We start from the raw sequence: 19,356 nt of genomic DNA on the forward strand, positions 1-19,356 counted from the left end.
TTCTGTTACATTTCTTTTAGGCAGTTAAGCATTTTGGAGTGTGTGCACAGCGATCAGTCTTGTCCAGGTACTTGGTTCCAGGATGTGTATTTTGTGTCAGCGCTCCAGAATACACACTGAGGAGTCTGAGGTGTCGGATAAAAGATTGTACCCTGTGAGAGCTGAGTGTGTGAACTCCAGGACCTTTTTGTAGTCCTTTTTGCAGTCCTTTTTGTAGTCTCAGTGAAATGAAAAAGAAAATGGCTCCAGGGATCACACCCGCTGCAGCTGCCGCCTCCACCACCGCTCATGTGACATGATGTGGATTTGGATCCTATGACCTACTGGAGACATCAGGTCACCACCCTTCCACTCTTAAACCCCACACACACACATACCTCTTGTCTGACAGTGGCACCATGAGGGTTTAACCATTAACAGTTGCGCCTCTTCACTTGACAGTGATGTTTTTTTCCCCCTTATAAAGGGCAGGTCACGACTGAAAGCGACGCCATCATGTGTTTGTGAAGGGAGGGGGGTCATCACGGCAATGGATTGAGTGGGGTCGAAAGGTCATCCGACCCTTGTGCTTCGGTCCGTGGCCCTAACCTGCTAATTGACCTTGGATGATTTAGGGCCTTGATCATGGTCGATTGGGACAAGAAAAAGCTTCTCTTTTTTTTTATTCTCTTCACTCTGTCTCTCATCACCACCTCAACCACTGTCAATCATCTCTGTGAGCCAGCCTCTGATTGGCTGGATTATGGCTAAGGAGGATGGACAAACTCCCCTTACCGACACAGCTGTCCACCAACGGGAGAGTGTGTGTGTGTGTGTGTGTGTGTGTGTGTGTGTGTGTGTGTGTGTAGGTGATGCTGGCGTGTTCATACTGGTTGCTGCTGTGTGTGTGTGTGTGTGTGTGTGTGTGAGGGTTTTTCAGACCGCTGATGTGTTGTCTCATTGGCTGGTCATAGCTTGGATTTACTTTGGGATTAAAATGCATTATAAACGTTTGTTTTCAGTCTCTCTCTGCCGGTGCGCTGTGCCTCTCCTCAGTCTGTCGGCGTTGGTCCTCCAACTTCTCTCATCTCACTTTGCATCCGTCTCCTCCTAGGACAGAGGCAACAAAATGCATTTTCACTTCAAAGACCTTAAACTCAAACTCAATAACACTTAAATGCTGAATGCTTTTCAGATATATACTGTAGGTGCAATGTTGTGTCATGAGTATAAAGCTTTTTTAACTTTAGTTCGTCTTGGGCAGTCCATTGTATATCCAGATAGTGTTTCAAACAAAACTAGACTGCATTTCCGGCGGGAACTGCGAAAGTGTGCTTGCCCTGGTCCGGTCACCAACGTGAGCAGACAGTGGCATACGCTATGCTGAACCTGGCTTGATCCAGGCATTGTAACAGTGCCTTTCAGTGTTGGAGCAGTGGCAATATCTCAAAAGCTCTAGGAGAGGGCTATTTTCCTAGAGCTTTTGAGATATTGCCTTGCGGGTTGAATGCGGTTCGTTGGATTTTACCTTTGGCCTGCCTTCGAATTTAGCTTCTATGACTGAGATCAAATCAATAAAATAAAATGACAGCAGTGATTGGCTGCAAAAATAAATAATGTCACGTGTCTTGCGCCTCTCAAACTGGGCTATCAGGTAACCTACAGAATTTGAACCTACAGGAATTGAAATTATGAAATATGACCAAGGCATTAAAAAGCTGCTTGTTTGTCAGGATACTTTTTCACTGATTTATTTAAAAAAAATATGAGCTATGAGTGTGAATGTTATATATTCCATCCCATGAATTATGTTTTACTGGTTTATTTAGCAAATAATCTATATGGATTTGCTCTATAAAGACCTTGTGTCTGTTTGGGATTGTTTTGTGAGCCTGGGGTTGTTTTGAGAGCCTATTGATGTAGCCTATCTCAGATGTATCTCAGAATAAAGGAATACTTCATATTACTCTAAACCACCGTCTGTAAATCAACTGTATACTACGGTCTACATTGCACTATATTTCTTAACCTGTCTCTGTATATTTCATCACCTTTCTATACTTTTCCTCACATTGCAACACAGCTCAGATCTTTGGTTGCTGTGAAGGCCAGTCGTTCTAAATGGATGGTTGCTATGGCCAAAGGCCAGTTCTATCTCTGCCGTTGTCAAGCGGGTATATCGTAGAATTAACCTTATCTTATTTGAAACATCTCTATTTTACTTAGCCCACTTCCATACAGTGGGTCCCATTAAGAAGTGGCCACTTCTTTTCGCGCTTACCGTGATTCACACAGCAGCATTATTAAATGAATCTGTCACCATATGCCTATGCCTACGTTTGCAAAGAAAACATTTTAATTTGATTCACATGAAACGTTACATTTAATGTACATGTTGACAATGAGTAGGCTAGTTTTGGTCGTTGGTGGTGTTATTGCATCTCTTAGTTATGCCTACAATGCAAGTTCCCTCGCGATTGGAAGCTCCTGTAGACAATAGTAGACGCATTTCAAAACATCGCGTTAGGAGTTAGGAGTCCTCGCCACTTCTTTTAAGCTGTCACAGACTTAGGTGCTACTTTTAAGGCTAAAGTGCTTCGTGAATTACTGTTAGTAAAAATAGCAGTCCTAAAGTTACAAGTGACGAAGTTACGAGTGCAAGGATCTCATATCAAATGACCATGGCATTACGCTAAACAACATAAATCCCAATTAGCAACATACACCTCCTCCCTATAGCTAGCCACACAAGAAATTAATGATACTAAATCTCTGCTTAGCATGCTTCTCCGCTTAGCATTCTAATAACAGAAGGGGCACATTTATGTTGACCACTACAACATGACTCATTATGTCTGTAACTCTATAAACTTTCATAAAGGACGCACACCATCCAGCACATACACATGGAAACCGATATTTTAGGTAGGCTACTTGGCCACGAACTCAAAACGTGTCTCTCTGAAGCTCTGTTCTAGAATCTTTGCTCTGAAGGCTGCGTTGCTAGGCAACATCAAATAAACGAAATGAGAGTCTTTTCAAGGTAGGCTATTAAAAGTGTACGTGTGATTACGAATGGATGTGTGTGGTTTGCAATTAGAATAAACAAGAAATAACATTTCCAATAATTTCCCATGATAAATTACATAATATTTGCATCTTCCTTACTTGTGAAGCTCACACCGTAGGCCTATTTAGTGAAATGTAATACAACGTTGCCACCTAGCGTTCAGATGTATTTAACATTAACGTGACATTTCCTGCTTATTCTTTCGTCAACTCCATGCTTTTAGGAAAACAATCCTTTTATCATAGTTCCCTCTTCAATGAGCGACTACCAGCTCATTTTTGTAACAGAGATAGCTGTTTATTGTCCCTAGGTTTACAGAAACACCTATTCATATTAATACGTATGGAGTGCTGCCGACCACTGTCATGATTAACAATAATGAAAAATTTAATTTGAATACCGTCAATGTGAAAATAACTGTACTACGTCAGCAATAAATAGCTAATGTTCTCCTTGACATTTCAGTTCGTAAGTCCATACCATCCCATGGCTGAGCAAGGATTTCATGATTGGGCAAGGATGCCCAGAGACATTGTGCATACTTGGAAGGCATTGTGATAGGAGTGCAACTGCAAAGGTGCAAGGTGGCAGTTACCAAATACGGGTGGGTGGTTTGCCAAATGCTGGAAACTTTTGGAATATTTCTTTTTTCTTTTTTAGCTTATGCACCCTCACATTGGAGTCCCGAGTTCATATACAAAATTAGGTATCAATATGTGACAGTGTTCCTGAGATATGGAAGACTTCCTGTTTGAACACCCGCCGATTTCGTTTTGGCTGTGACAGGCAAACGCTTCTGAAAATCAAAATCCTTTCAGTAACTTTTGTGAGGCTTGGTCCAAGGATCAAATATGTCAAGTTTAAGTGAAGTTCGGACCAAATTTGTGACCTGTGAAACTTTAGTTTAAACTTTCTATTCAATCAATATGGCGGAAGAATGACAAGGGTCAGTGACATCATTTTCAATTTCCACACTACACCGGTTCCGGCCGGACGTTCCAGAGTTGAACCGGTGGCGATATCTCAAAAGGTCTTGGAGCAGGAGCTGGCCAAAAATCGGGCTTACAGGTATAAGAAAATTTAAGAAGAACAATAAGTGTGCTGCTTTGCAAGCACACTTAATAACATGTCTTAAATACAGCAACTACCTTGAATGAAAGAATCATGTTCACAATGGGTTCAGTGACCCAAAGACAAAGAGTGTCAAATGGCCCTGATTCTTATCCAGTTGCTGTGTGGCCACCCACTGCCCACTGAAAGTGGACCAGCAATTGGACTCGTACACTGCTTTGTGGAGGGAGTGTCATCTTCCCCTTCCCCTGATAACTGATGTGTGTGTGTGTGTGTGTGTGTGTGTGTTTTTGGGGGGGGGGTTGGCTTCTCACTTGTGCCTGTGAGGGGCGTCGCTCTTCAGGGGCTGCATCTTCAGTGGGAGCGGCGGCGGACACCGTCCCGTTGGGTTCGGTGATCAGGAGGGTGCGGCGCTCCTTACCTGTTTTGGGCTCACACTTGGTCACCCGGAACCTTAGAGAGTGGAAAAGGAAGGAGGGGAGAGAGAGAGAGAGAAACATAGAGAGATAGATGAACAAGGTAAAGTGAGACAAGGAAAAAAAGAACCCATACAGAGAAAAAAGGGATAGAGTGAAGTGAGAAAGATCAAGATGGAATGGAGGGAGAGCGAAAGACAAACATCACTGGTTAAATTGTTGTTCGACTTTACTAATGCATGACTAACTCATCTAACATATTTCTCAAGGGAAAAAAACTCTACAAAAAAAATTACTTGTAATGAGTGACATATTTGGTACAATATTTGGCTTGAGTAATCAGCCCTAACATTACGCTGGCTGCACTTACAGACTACACTGATAGCAAACTCAGACCCATTACAATCATGGCAATGGTGGAACAAAAACACTCTATAATGGCTGGTCTAATTGGGTTCAGTCATACGCTAGCCAGCGGCAATTCACTTCGCTTCTTCATGAAAGCATGTGCAATGAACAAAGTCAAGTGATTGTTAAGTGTTATGGTTGTCTGAAGCTAAAAGAGGCATCAGAAAATGACAAGGGTCTCAGAAAAAAAGAGCTGTGCTGCTAGCTTTAAAAAACATCCTTGATGAAGATCAATCCTATAGAAGCTAAATGACACAGAACCATAGCATCTACGGAGATCAATATAAGTATAAGTATATATACTCTTTTGATCCCGTGAGGGAAATTTGATCTCTGCATTTATCCCAATTAGTGAAACACACACAGCACACAGTGTACACACAGTGAGGTGAAGCACACACTAATCCCGGCGCAGTGAGCTGCCTGCATCAACAGCGGCGCTCGGGGAGCAGTGAGGGGTTAGGTGCCTTGCTCAAGAGCACTTCAGCCGTGCCTACTGGTCGGGGTTCGAACCGGCAACCCTCCGGTTACAAGTCCGAAGTGCTAACCAGTAGGCCACGGCTGCCCCCATCGGAGCGCAAAATCAGATACAAACAACCTTTCACAGAAGTGCACATAATACATCACACACACACACACACACACACACACACACACACACACACACACACACACACAGAGCGTTTTTCAAATCCTAATTGAATCAGTGCATTAATAACCAGGGCAGGTCAATGCGACCTCTCAGCCATGTGGCTCCATTCTTCTGAATGGGGCAAATGAAAAAGAGGTGCACTTAGCATTCAGGCCCGGGCTTTACAAACGACAGCTAAGGCATGAGCGCTCGCTCGCTCGCCACATAACACCTCCATCCAAACACACACACACCTAAGAGTTGAAGAGCTGGGGAGTCACCACTTTAATATGTGGACATCCGAATGCAAAAACAAGCATTAGCTTTATATTATATTTATATCAATGATGAATCTATTTACAGACCTAATACACACATACACACACACAAATATGTGGAATGTTAAATGGGAGTGCCACACACAAAGTAACATGTATTCATGTGCAGACACACACACACAAGCAAATGGGGCTTTGTCAATTCTCAGCAGAACAAAGAAGACTGACATCTCCTCGCTCACCCACTCATTCACACCGGCTCTGGCCTACATACGAAAAGGAATGGCCATTTTAAAAAAAAGTTATCAATTCATAATGACATGCCACACACACACACACACACACACAGCACGCCCACACGCATACACACACACTGTGCGCACAGACACAAACATGCATGTGCACACACACAAACATGCACACACAAACATGCACGCACACCACAAATACATGGAAAGTTACAGATTGCCAATGTTTTCACATTTTCTCACACATATGCATTCTTACACTTCTTTCACTGTTTGTTTATTCAACCAATCTCACACAAACACAAACACACTCTCGACCACTCAAACACTCACTCACTCACTCACCGGCCTACAGCGAGCACGGTCACCTCCCGCCGGTCAATCGGCTTCCTCGCGGAGTTTCGGCGCATCAGTGGCCACTTCTTCTGGCTGCAGCGGTTGCAGATGTTCTTCTGGGTCACCGCGCCACCAATGGTGTGCAGGTGGTTGCACGTGTGCTTCGTCGCCGCGGCAGCGGGCGCCCCCGGAAACCTTGGTGACCCCGGTGACACTGGGGTCCCTGGCGTTGTGGGGGTCATAGGAGAGGTGGGGGTGACAGGGCTGTGAAACAACACACACACACACACACACAAATAGAAACTGGTGAGGATGATGGTTTATGGAAATAGCACTGGCGTGTAACATATGACCGATCACGCAGCTACAGTGGTGGCGAGAAGCAAGTGCCCATTCATCATCCGTGTGTGTGTGTGTGTGTGTGTGTGTGTGTGTCACAGCATTCCGATCATATAACACACCTTTCCAAACGCCACTAAATCCCACACAGCTCAGCTTTACTCACAGAATTACACACAACCCCACAAGCACAGTGTGTACACACACACACACACACACACACACTCATGGCTATCCTGGGTGGGCGCCTGTGCGGGTAAAGGATGAATGTCCTGGGATGTGGGGTTAGAGACTTAAACAAATGTACGAGTGAGTGAGAAAGAAAGAAAGAATAAAAGAAAGAAAGAGAGACAGATACAAAGAGAGAGAAAGAGAAAGAGAAAGAAAAGAAAGAAAGATAGAAAAAAGAAAGAAATAAAGAAAGAGAGGGATACACAGAGAGAAAAAGAGCCACGCCCCAGTCCCAGCCTGATGTCCACCTACTCCCCCCTCTCTCTCTCACACACACACACACACACACACTCACATAAATCCTGGCCGCCCCCTGCAGTGCTGTGGGCTGGGGGTGTGTGTGGGGCTCTAAGTGTTCCGCTGGCAGGCGGCCGAGCGGCGGGCAGCCGTCTAGGAAATGAGAGTGGAGCCTCCCGCCAGCACACACCAGCCATCGCCGCCAATACCTCATTCTCTCTCTTTCTCTCTCTCGCTCTCTCATTTCATCCAATGTGTCCATTCATCCTTCAATTTCACCCCCCTCCTCTTCCTTGTCCCCTTGTGTTGCCTCTGCTCCTTTTCCATTTGAGTTCTGTCTGCTCATCTTTCAATCTTTTATCTGTTTCTTTTCATCCATGGACATGTTAGTCTATCCTTCCATCTGCAACTTGATATTTTTCTCTGTCTTGTTTCACATCTCTCCTAATCAACCAGTCAAGTTCTTTTAGTCCATCTCTTATTAGATGGACAATTCCTGGCCAACCCTCTTCCTCGGCCTTCACATTTTTCCCTTTCAGCCTCTCTCTCTCTCTCATCCCTTTCACTCTCTTCTTTGTCACCTCGGCCACCCTCCATCTCTCCTGTCGTTCTCCCGCTCCGTGCCTGGTGTCACTGGTAAAAATAACTCCACTTTGCCTCGCTCCCTCCCAGCTTCTTCCCCATTCAGAACCCAAGGTCAGCACCATTCTCTGTCTGGATGGACAGAGGGAGGAAGGGAGGCAGAGAGATAGAAAGAAAGAAAGAAATTACAAGAGAGCGAAAGAAAGGGTCCTTCACTGCCGACACACAACACCCGCTCCGTGCAAGATGAAAAATGAGAGGTTCTCACATATCATGTACTTTGCTCCTTACTCATCCTCTTTCTCTCTCTCTCTCTCTCTCACACTCCCCTTCTTCACACCTTTTCAGCTGCTTCAGTGAGTCTAACCAGCAAGGACGACACACACACGCACACACACACACACACACACACACACAAAGGGCGGCCTTGCTAGGCAGGAAGATATGACTGTACTTAATGTCAGTAAATACATGCTCCCTTGATGCTTGACAGAGGCAGAATGCGAAAAAGAATTCAACAGCTAACTTGATTGTCCTTGGCGATTTTCTCGCCTGGTGGGGCAAACTAAACCACTTACAAAAGATAAAAAGTTTGAATGCATGGCTTCCATCAGACCATTTTTAGCAGTGGCCCCTGTTGCGGGGGTTACTGGGTTTCCTCAGTTAAGTTCCACTGGGCCTGCACTTCACCATTCATGGGCCTAATCTCCACTGATGAGATTTACGTTAATTAAGTCATCACTCACCCTCCACCCCACACACCCCCACCCCCCCCACACACACACACACACACACACACACACTGCCCACCCAAAGTCTCTTTTAAAGGAGTGGAGTATTGGGGAGAGTTTGCCAGTGTCTCTTCCTCAGTCTTCATCTCTACTTAACACATAATGTAATCTCACCGGCTCTTCTTTACACAGTTCGGCACAGGCCAGTATTAGTCCAGTGGCCAGTGTATGCATTTTATAGAAAACACTGCCACCTGGTGGGCCTATATGTCATTACAACTAGTCTTCAACAGCCATGCAATGCAGGAGTTTGGCATAAGAACCTTTAATGTAGTTATTATAGGGCGTTTCTAATCCTTTTCTTGTGTGGTTAGGATTTCTGGTGTCCCCTTGTACGGCTCAGGTCATTGCTATGCTAGCTGCACTGATGGTCCACCTTACTGTGTGAAGAGAAAATTGGACCCACAGATTATTACTCTTTTTATGATTCACTGAGTTTAAAAGGAAGGGTGCTACGTCAAAGCCACATGCAGTTCATGAAAACGTCTGATCAGAGCACCCTATTCTTCCGCACCCAACAAACCAATTTCTGCAGTCATTCAACAATCTGCTTTGAAGACAGCCCAGACAAAAAAAGGGTCGCACAAGTCAGCCAGCCACACCAGGCCTGACATGACATGACAATGTGTGCTGGTGAAAAGCACATCCTGTTAAACCCGTTTGGCCCAGGATCAAAAGGCCCACTGACAGATGTCTGGATTATGTCTGTCTGGTTCCTAGTCCACTGTCTACGGCCAATGGGCCTGTTTTTGTGTGCGGCTCAGTTCTACTGTGTGTTTATTTATTTATTTATTATATATATATATATATATATTTATATATATTTATATATATATATATATATATATATATATATATATATATATATATATATATATATATATATATATATATATATATATATATATATATATATATATATATACACACACACACACGTGTGTATATATATAGTGTGTCCGTGAATTAGTTAAACACACTCAGCACACAGTGAGGTGAAGCACACACTAATCCCGACGCAGTGAGCTGCCTGCTACAACAGCGGCGCTCAGGAAGCAGTGAGGGGTTAGGTGCCTTGCTCAAGGGCACTTCGGCCGCTTCCTACTGGTCGGGGTTCGAACCAGCAACCCTCCAGTTACAAGTCCGAAGCGCTAACCAGTAGGCCACGGCTGCCTGCCTGCCTGCCTGCGTGAGTGCGACCGTCCTCTTACCCTTCAGAGTCGATGCTGTTGTCATTGATCATGGCTTTCAAGGCATCTGTGTTTGCTGAAAAAAAGGGAAAAAGAGGAGGTAAGAAAACGTCTAAAAATACAACACTAAACAGCCTTAATACCCAGCACGACAATAATTAGTGTGCCAGTGAGTCAGATCGAGATATAAAAGAAAAAACGAGAAAGATTAACACATGGTGCTGATATTAGCAGAAAAACATGTTCAGACAGTACCTAGCCTGAGCTGTTCACATGAACCATGGCTTTCAAGGCATCTGTGTTGTGTGTATGTGAGCATGTGTGTGTATGTGTGAGTGAGTGAGAAAGAAAAAGAGAGAGAGAGAGAGAGAACAAGAAAGAGAGAGGGAGCAAAAGAGAGAGGGAGAGAGAACAAGAAAGAGAAAGAGAGCAAAAGAGCCAAAAGAGAGAGAGAGAGAGAGAGAGAGAGAGAGAGAGAGAGAGAGAGAGAGAGAGAGAGAGAGAGAGAGAGTGCTGAAATTAGCAGAAAATCACGCTTGAGCAGCCCGCTCGGATAGGGGGGCATTTATTGGGTGATGGGCAGAGCTGATAACACGCAGAAATAATTAAACGCCACACAATCACTAGAGCCACTGCACAGCCCAGCCCAGCCCAGCACAGCACTGCACTGCACAGCACAGCCGCGGGCTGCACTGGGGAATCAACACTGCACGACACGAGCAGAGCATATCAGAGAGAGAGAAACAGCCGTCATGGCAGACGCTAACAGACCGGGACCACTGACCTGGATCAGAAAGAAAGAATAAGGACTCAAAACATTGCAGATGTACTGAATTGTATTCTTCAAAAGTTGGTGTGGTTGTGTAACTTGGTTAGATGGAAAATTATTGTATTTGTATGTGTGTGTGTGTGTGTGTGTGTGTGTGTGTGTGTGTGACAGTACCACAGCACAAAAGTCTCTCTCTCTCACATAGTGAGAAACAGGCAGAGAGAAAGTAAGTGTGTGAGTGAATTTGCATGTGAAAAGTACCAAAGTATTACAGTGTTCGAGGAAAAGTCGAAAACTAACAATGCGTGTGTGTGCGCAAGTGTGTGCGTGTGTATGTGGGACGAGTGAGCGAGAAATAATGAACATTGTAAAAAGAGTTGTGCTTTGCATGAGGGCTGCTCTGCTCTGCTTTGCGTCGGTGTTCCACGGCTGACTGGCTCTCTGAGCGATGAGGAGTGGCTGCTCCCACACACAGAGGGCCACACCGGGACTCCACACGTTCAGCACTGCGGCTCTTAAGCAAGACTTCCACTATGCCTAAACCATAGCCACACACACATGTGCACACACACACACACACACACGACTTCACTTATCACAATTGCCAGTGTTTGCCACAGTCATTCAGTAGCACAGAGGCAGAGAGAAACACATTGGTCATAGAGAAAATTGCCCTTATTAGGCTATATTGTGGTGCTAACACCAAACTGAACGCCAGCTTTATAACTTTATCTGTGAATTCATCTGACATTTACCAAAAGCAAGCTCATTTACCATGGTCATGTTTCATTGCAGTTCTTTTATCCTAAAAGAAACACACACCCCTAATGTTTGCCACTGAGCATGGTGATTTCATTATCACGTGTGGCTGCCAAGCCAATGAAACTCATGTCATGACCAGGGTAATCTTTCCATCTTTCACTTTATTAGTTTTTCAAAACTACAGCACTGCCATCTAGAGGCAGTGCTATGCCTTGCAGCAGGACGGACCACTTTTTAGTGCTTCGATACTCGGCCCACCATGGATGGACACATTCTTGTCAGCTGATGTGCTGCACACCACTTCATTACCAACTTAATAACTGTTGGTCCTTCTCATTTCCACCTGACCGTGTCGGCCCCTTACAGTTGACCGTGGCTGTGGAGTGGCTATCAAGCGTGGCACACAATTTTGACACGCTGAATCGAGCCTCTCTGCACAGTGCCACTTTAGATGTCCCAGGGCTCTTCAGCGCTGCCAGTGCCTGTCTATGGAGATTGCATGGTGTGGTGCCCAAGTCTAAATACCTGGCAGTGATGGGTAGGCGTGAAGGAGGGGAATTTGGTTTACAAAGGGGTGTCAAAATTCATCTGATGTGGACTGATGTGGTAGTGTGTGCTTCTGTTTGTGTGCGAGAGAGAGAGAGAGAGAGAGAGAAAGAGAGAGAGAGAGACGGAGAGTCTATGTGTGAGAGAGGGTATGTGTGAATGTGAATGTGTGAGAGGATAGTAGTGAGAGAGTGAGAAAGAAAGAGCGAGAGAACAGAGTGAGAGTGAATATTTGCATGTTTGTTTGTGTGGACCCATGTGTGTGATGTGCAATGCTCCTGTATGGGAACCACTGAGGGCAAGATTGGGTGTCTAATTTGAAATTTAATTTGAATAAATAAATAATGCACTGCTCAAAGAAATAAGGGAACACTTTTTCATAGGAGTACAGCATCAAGTCAATCAAACTGTGGAATACTGATCTGGCCAGTTACGCAACACAGGTGGTTGTGAATCTGTTTCACCTACTTTGGTGTCAGCGAAATTAACAACAGGTTCACTAGAGGGGCAACAATGCTGACCCCAAAAAACAGGAATGGTTTTACATGTGGTGGCAACTGATTGTTTTTCCATCTTTATCCTTCTTGACTGATTTTTCGCATTTGGCTAGGGTCAGTGTCACTACTGGTAGCCTAAGCCTGTACCTGGAGCCTACAAAGGTTGCACAGGTAGTCCAACTCCAGAGTGGTACATCAATATATTCCATTACCAGAATTATTGCTGTGTCTAGCGCAGTCTCAAGAGCATGGAGGAGATTCCAGGAGACAGGCAGTTGCTCTAGGAGAGCAGGGCAGAGTGGTAGAAGGTCCTTAACCCAGCAGCAGGACCAGTATCTGCTCCTTTGTGCAAGGAGGAAAAGTAGGAGCCCTGCCAGAGCCCTACAAAATGACCTCCAGCAGGCCGCTGGTCAGAATGTTTCTGACATTGTGATCAGAGACAGACTTCATGAGGGTAGCCTGAGGGCCCGATGACCTAGAGGGACCTGTGCTCACTGCCCAGCACTGTGGAGCTCAATTGGCAATACCCAGAATACAAAATTGGCAGGTCTGTCACTGGCGCCCTGTGCTTTTCACAGATGAGAGCAGGTTCATGCTGAGCACATGTGACAGACATGAAAGGGTTGTGAGATGTCGTGGAGAACGTTATGCTGCCTGCAACATCATTCAGCATGACCGGTTTGGTGGTGGATCAGTCAGTGATGGTCTGGGGAGGCATATCCTTGGAGAGACGCACAAAACTCTACGGGCAATACAACGGCACCCTCTTAGGCAGGGCTCTACACTAACATTTTTTTTTTCCAAGTTGAAAAATTTAGGAGCACAGACAAAAATTTGGGCGCACAGTCAGTTCTGAACTTAAACATAATCTAACATTACACTGCAGCTAACACTTAAACATGCCAGTGCACTAATTGCGAATATTAAGAATGACTGACAACATTTAGGCTACAGGAAATAGATCAGTGCCTACTTTATTTTCAGTCTGTTCTATTTTCCTACATTGTGTTAATGTAAAATAGTATAATACATTACCATATTTGCATTTAGCCTGTATATCAAGTTTCCTGACAAATGTAGGCTAATTAATTTATTTGTGAATCCATCTGTAGCTAATCCAAATATGCCCATGGTGACCTATCTGACTGCATAATGCCTATTACTACTAATAAAACATTCCATTTTCTCTTCCACAAAACCCAACATAGGCTAATCAAGGATATATATATTTTTTATACTTTTACTTTTTATTTGAAATATCTGCATTGATGGGGGCAGTAGGCAAACGTTAGGCCTACTTTCGTTTTGCACTTCAGCTTGTATTCGGTTTAAACAAACAAGCATGCGTGGAAGCCAGGAGTTGTCAGTAGCGTTCTACCTTTGAATAAAATGGGAGTATTATGGGAAGCTACTTTTGTGCCTGTTAAGCTACAGCTATATTTTGCATATTGCAGCCAATAATCAACTGGGCTAAAAGGCATGTTAGGTTACCTTTTCTTCTCTCACTGCATTCTCAGAATCTCATCCTGTTCCTCCGATATCCGATGCATTCGGTGGATAGAAGAACTAATTTCTTCAATCTTTGCATCTTGGCTGGCTAGTCTAACTTTCCACTTTTTCTGCGTGCTCTTGGATTTGATATAAGCAACTACTAGCCCAGTCACAACGCCAAACTGCTAACGCTGATGGGAGGTGTAGTTTTATGCTGCATTAGACGTGATTCTATGGTTTGCACCAATAATGTTGCGGTGTATTTTGTAGACAAACATTGACATGGTTAGAAGTCATTACGCCAGTGCCTAAATATTTTTTGCACTTTCGCCGCGGCATCATTTTACTTCGCGTAATGAAAGTGAAATGGGCGCACTGTAGAGCCCTGCTCTTAGGTATCGTTATGACTTCCTCAGACCCATTGTATGACCCTGTGCTGGTGCAGTGGGCCCTGGGTTCCTCCTGGGGCACAATAATGGCCTGGCCACATGTGGTGAGAGTGTGTAGGCAAGTCCTGGAGGATGAAGGAATTGATTGTCTCTCACACTCCCCTGACTTAAAGGGAAACTTGGCAGGATTTCCGCCTCTGCTGGAGAAATTGTGCATTATGCTATTTCAAACTGTGGAAAAAGGTAACGATAAAGCACATGGATTTGTTTACAAGCTAGCAAAACGGTTAGCATAAGTTTGGCAGACAATGTGGATGTTACAAGGTAAGAAACACGATTTAAAACGAGTTTCTTGTTTCTCACTTCTCTTTCGAGGCGGTGATCGCAATGTTGCAAGGTTGGTTTTCCAGCCTGGGGGCGCTAGGGGCAGCGGGAAAAGTCACCATTTTCACCGGAACAGGTCATTTAACCATCCAAATGATTTCTAAACGGGTTTATTACGTTAAAATAGTTGCCAAGTTCCCCTTTAAATCCAACAAAACACCTCTAGGACATTATATTTTGGTCCACTCAACACCGCCAGGTTACACCACAGACTGTCAAGGAGTTCAGTGATGGCCGTATCCACATCTGGGAGCAGATCTCCCAGGACACCATCAGCTGTCTCATTAGGAGCATGCTCCGACATTGTCAAGCATGTGGGGGGCGTGCGGAGCTTTAATTCAGCCCTCTGTAGGTTGATAATTTTCATTTCCAAAAAACGATGTGGCATCCTTTCATTCCTAACACATTAACCAGTCCATTTTAGTATAGAATAGATATCCAGCATGATGTTTTTCCCCCATTGAGATCTGATGTGTTTTCAAAGTGTTCCTTTATTTTTGTTTGAGCAGTGTATAATATAAATAATAATAAAATGATTAATGATAATACTACTAATACGCTTCACATGGCTGTGAAACTACTATTGTCTCAAATTTAATTACCCAAAATATCCAGATGACAAACATCTGTCGTCATCTTTTCTGGCTCGTTTGTCCAACTCGTTGTTTGTTTTTATTGGTCACTTCCTTCTCGTTTAGTTTAAACAGCAGACAGGGAGTTGGACACAGAGCTGCAGCAGATCTGTGGTATTTGACATTTACACAGGTCTTAGAGAGGGAGATGGAGTGGAACATTTTGGATGAAAAGCAGGAGTGTAAAGTGTGTGTGAGAGAGCCAGACGACACAGAAAAGTGTCTCCAGCTCCAGAATTCAACACTGAATTCAATTCAAACTACTTCTCTCCAATAAATCCTAAGAGTTTCTTCTTGGTACACGAGTACATGGACATCTTACCATTACACCTCCAGGAACTTGTATGACATACCATTCTAGATCTATAGGCAGATGATAGCTATAACAGCTTCCACTTTTCTGGAAAGGGTTTCCACAAGATTTTGGTGTGTCTGTGGGATTTTTTGCCCATTCGTTCAGAAGAGCATAACGAGGTCCGGCACTGATGTTGGTCGAGAAGGCCTGGCTCACAATTTCTGTTCTCATCCCAAAGACATTCCTTGGGGTTGAGGTCAGGGCTCTGTGTGGCCAGCTCTTCCACATCGAACTCTCCAAATTATGTCTTCATGGACCTTGCTGCGTGCACCCTATGACAATACCACGCTTGTGTTTACTGAGCTTTTCAGAACGACCCACTCTTTCACAAATGTTTGTGAATGCAGAATACATGACTAGGTGTTTGATTTTATAAGCCAATGGCAATGGGTCTGAATGAGTAGCTTTGAGTTCTTCCTTCATCCAAACAACTTTAAAGACAGACAAACAGACCGAAAACAAATCGGAAGGAACGGAAAAGTTTCCGTAACAAGCACACCAGTTGAGTGGATGGACCTTTGAACTTCTGCACGGTGCTAGGTGCTAAGTGGCACTATCCTTCCTGTGGACTCTTGCCCAATGGCCGCCCAAGAACAATTGCTATAGTAACACACTCACACTGCGTATTAGTGTGCGTCAAACTCAACGAGACGGTCACGTGAAAGTCACCTGAATCTGGAGTGTGAATGTGACGGTTTTCTGACACACCATACCAGACACACACTGGAACACACATGCACATGTGTGCAGTGTGCAAACAGACACACACTCACACACTTCCTCTTACTCTTTGCCTGTGCTTTTGTCAGTATTTGGAGAATTTCTTCTCATGTGTTGAATCACATTCTCTCTCACAGACACACTTTTCCTTGATTAAAGGTAGCCTTGAATCCCTACTCAAACTACCACAGAGACTAGAGGCATGACACCCTACACTGAATAAAAGAGTGTCTCAGTGGACTGAATTGCTTTAGCCTTCACCATCTCTGCAGTGGTCAGTGTTTAGCGCTCACCCACAGACCGGAGTGGCCGGCCTATTTTAGGCACAACGGCGACACTCATTCACGCAACACAGCGCTCCTTCATTCACACGCTCCCACGCTACCTTCATTTTTCATGATGTAGTGGACGATCTGGCCCACAGTGTCCGTGTTGCCCTCGCTGTAGGTGTCATTCAGATCTGAGGAGAGAGACAGAGATGGCCGGGGGAGAGAGAGAGAGAGAGAGAGAAGAGAGAGAGAGAGAAAGAAAGAGAGAGAGAGAGAGAGAGAAACAACAGAGAATGTTGTCATTTCAAAAACACCAAAGATAATCATAGACTTAGACAATAATAAATTATAGACTAAAAAATACAGCTCTGGAAAAAATGGCAAAACTGCACATTTTTCTGGATGTCCTCCTATGATTGCTGATTGACATTCGAATGAGTTGACGGTCATATTCAAATTTGCAGTGGTATCTTGATTTTGAATATGACTGTCAACACATTTGAATGTACTTAGCAACCGTAGGATGACATCAGAAAAATGTGCAACGGTCTCTTTATCTTTTCCAGAGCTGAATATTCCTGTACACATATATTATCCAATCAAGGACACCAATTTGTCTGAAAAACTAACATCCTACTAATTTTTAATTTCAACACCCATTGCTTTCAGGGAAAAAAGCTTGGTGAATGCATGATCAATGTGTGAGGCATAATGAGTGATTCCAATAATAGCAATCTGTCACAATAATCCAGCTCTTGCTCTCCTGTTCGTCAATGACATTTCAGAATGAATAGCATCTGGGACTGGCAGCTGACCTGGCACTGCTCAGACAGATTCGGTTTTGCGGTTATTTGGTTCGGTGCATTAGAGGAGAGCGTGTTTAGTAAATCCCATTGTGTTTTGGATCAAAACCACACTGACGTTTGACACGACAGCGTTTCGTTTGGCCTGAGTTATTTGCAACGATGGCTGTGAGTGGAGCAAACATACATGCTAACAAACATCACTTGTTTGTTTGTTTCTTTTAGTATTAGAGGGGTGTGTGTGTGTGTGTGTGTATGTGTGTGTGCCAACATAACCCCCTAATACTGTATGTTTGTCTATCTGTTCCTTGTCACTAATCCTTCAGCTAATAAACTGGCTGTTTGCTTGTCAGAGTTTAACTATGAGGATGCTGAAAGTGAAACAACACAAAGGCAAAAGACACCACATCCTGTGTGGCTCGTGGCCAGGTTTACCTGATCTGTGATCATTTTTGCCCTTTTATTGGTTGAAGTAAGGGTCAAACTAAACTAGACTGCATTTCCGGCGGGAACTGCGAAAGTGTGCTTGCCCTGGTCTGGTCACCAACGTGAGCAGACAGTGGCATACGCTATGCTGAACCTGGCTTGATCCAGGCATTGTAACAGTGCCTTTCAGTGTTGGAGCAGTGGCAATAAACAATTTATCCTGGTCTGAGCCCCTGCTCCGGAGCTACAGGGTTTTCCAGCAGGTAAACTGGGCGTGGTTAGGTGGCAGAGCCAAACAATCCTGCAAGTTCTCCACAGCACTTTCACCTCAAGGACTTTGTGCAGATTTAAGTGTACATTTGAAAATGAGAAACAATATTATAATAATAAAAAAAAAAAAATAAAAATATTTTTTTCAACTTTTCACCAACAGTATTCTAACAACACTCTATTGTAGTATGCTAACCACCACAACCTAGCGGTATTCTAACAGTACTCTATTCTAGTGTGCTAATCTCTACAACCCAATAGTATTCTAACAATGCTTGATTCTACAGGACTATTTATTTGTCGTGGATAAGATGAAAGGGTTTGATAATGGAAGGCAATGTTTCCCAGAGATGTGTGTGTGTGTGTGTGTATGTGTGTGCCAACATAACCCCCTAATACTGTATGTTTGTCTATCTGTTCCTTGTCACTAATCCTTCAGCTAATAAACTGGCTGTTTGCTTGTCAGAGTTTAACTATGAGGATGCTGAAAGTGAAACAACACAAAGGCAAAAGACACCACATCCTGTGTGGCTCGTGGCCAGGTTTACCTGATCTGTGATCATTTTTGCCCTTTTATTGGTTGAAGTAAGGGTCAAACTAAACTAGACTGCATTTCGGGTGGAACTGGAAGAAGTGCTTGCCCTGGTCTGGTCACCAACGTGAGCAGACAGTGGCATACGCTATGCTGAACCTGGCTTGATCCAGGCATTGTAACAGTGCCTTTCAGTGTTGGAGCAGTGGCAATAAACAATTTATCCTGGTCTGAGCCCCTGCTCCGGAGCTACAGGGTTTTCCAGCAGGTAAACTGGGCGTGGTTAGGTGGCAGAGCCAAACAATCCTGCAAGTTCTCCACAGCACTTTCACCTCAAGGACTTTGTGCAGATTTAAGTGTACATTTGAAAATGAGAAACAATATTATAATAATAAAAAAAAAAAAAAAAAAAATAATAATATTTTTTCAACTTTTCACCAACAGTATTCTAACAACACTCTATTGTAGTATGCTAACCACCACAACCCAACGGTATTCTAACAGTACTCTATTCTAGTGTGCTAATCTCTACAACCCAATAGTATTCTAACAATACTTGATTCTACAGGACTATTTATTTGTCGTGGATAAGATGAAGGGTTTGATAATGGAAGGCAATGTTTCCCAGAGAATTGAATTGTATTTGTGGTGGTAGGTGAAGGGGGGGGTTCTGTGTTGGAGTCAATAAGATAAACAGCCTATAA

The 19,356-nt window shown here is 43.9% G+C and overlaps 1 protein-coding gene across 1 annotated transcript in view; it reads right to left on the minus strand.

Annotated features, from left to right (window-relative positions):
* Positions 1 to 365: 365 nt before the first annotated feature.
* Positions 366 to 19,356, minus strand: part of rell1 (RELT like 1) — a 48,392-nt gene continuing 29,401 nt past the window's right edge. Inside the window, exons 3-7 of the mRNA XM_048235891.1 lie at positions 16,738 to 16,812; positions 9,829 to 9,883; positions 6,447 to 6,701; positions 4,435 to 4,573; positions 366 to 1,089 (exon numbers count right to left, since the gene is read on the minus strand). Of these exons, the coding sequence (XP_048091848.1) occupies positions 1,069 to 1,089; positions 4,435 to 4,573; positions 6,447 to 6,701; positions 9,829 to 9,883; positions 16,738 to 16,812 (545 nt within the window). The 3' untranslated portion in view covers positions 366 to 1,068. The remainder of the gene's footprint in view (positions 1,090 to 4,434; positions 4,574 to 6,446; positions 6,702 to 9,828; positions 9,884 to 16,737; positions 16,813 to 19,356) is intronic.

This window comes from Alosa alosa, chromosome 24, assembly GCF_017589495.1.
Source record: "Alosa alosa isolate M-15738 ecotype Scorff River chromosome 24, AALO_Geno_1.1, whole genome shotgun sequence".
NCBI lineage: Eukaryota > Metazoa > Chordata > Actinopteri > Clupeiformes > Clupeidae > Alosa > Alosa alosa.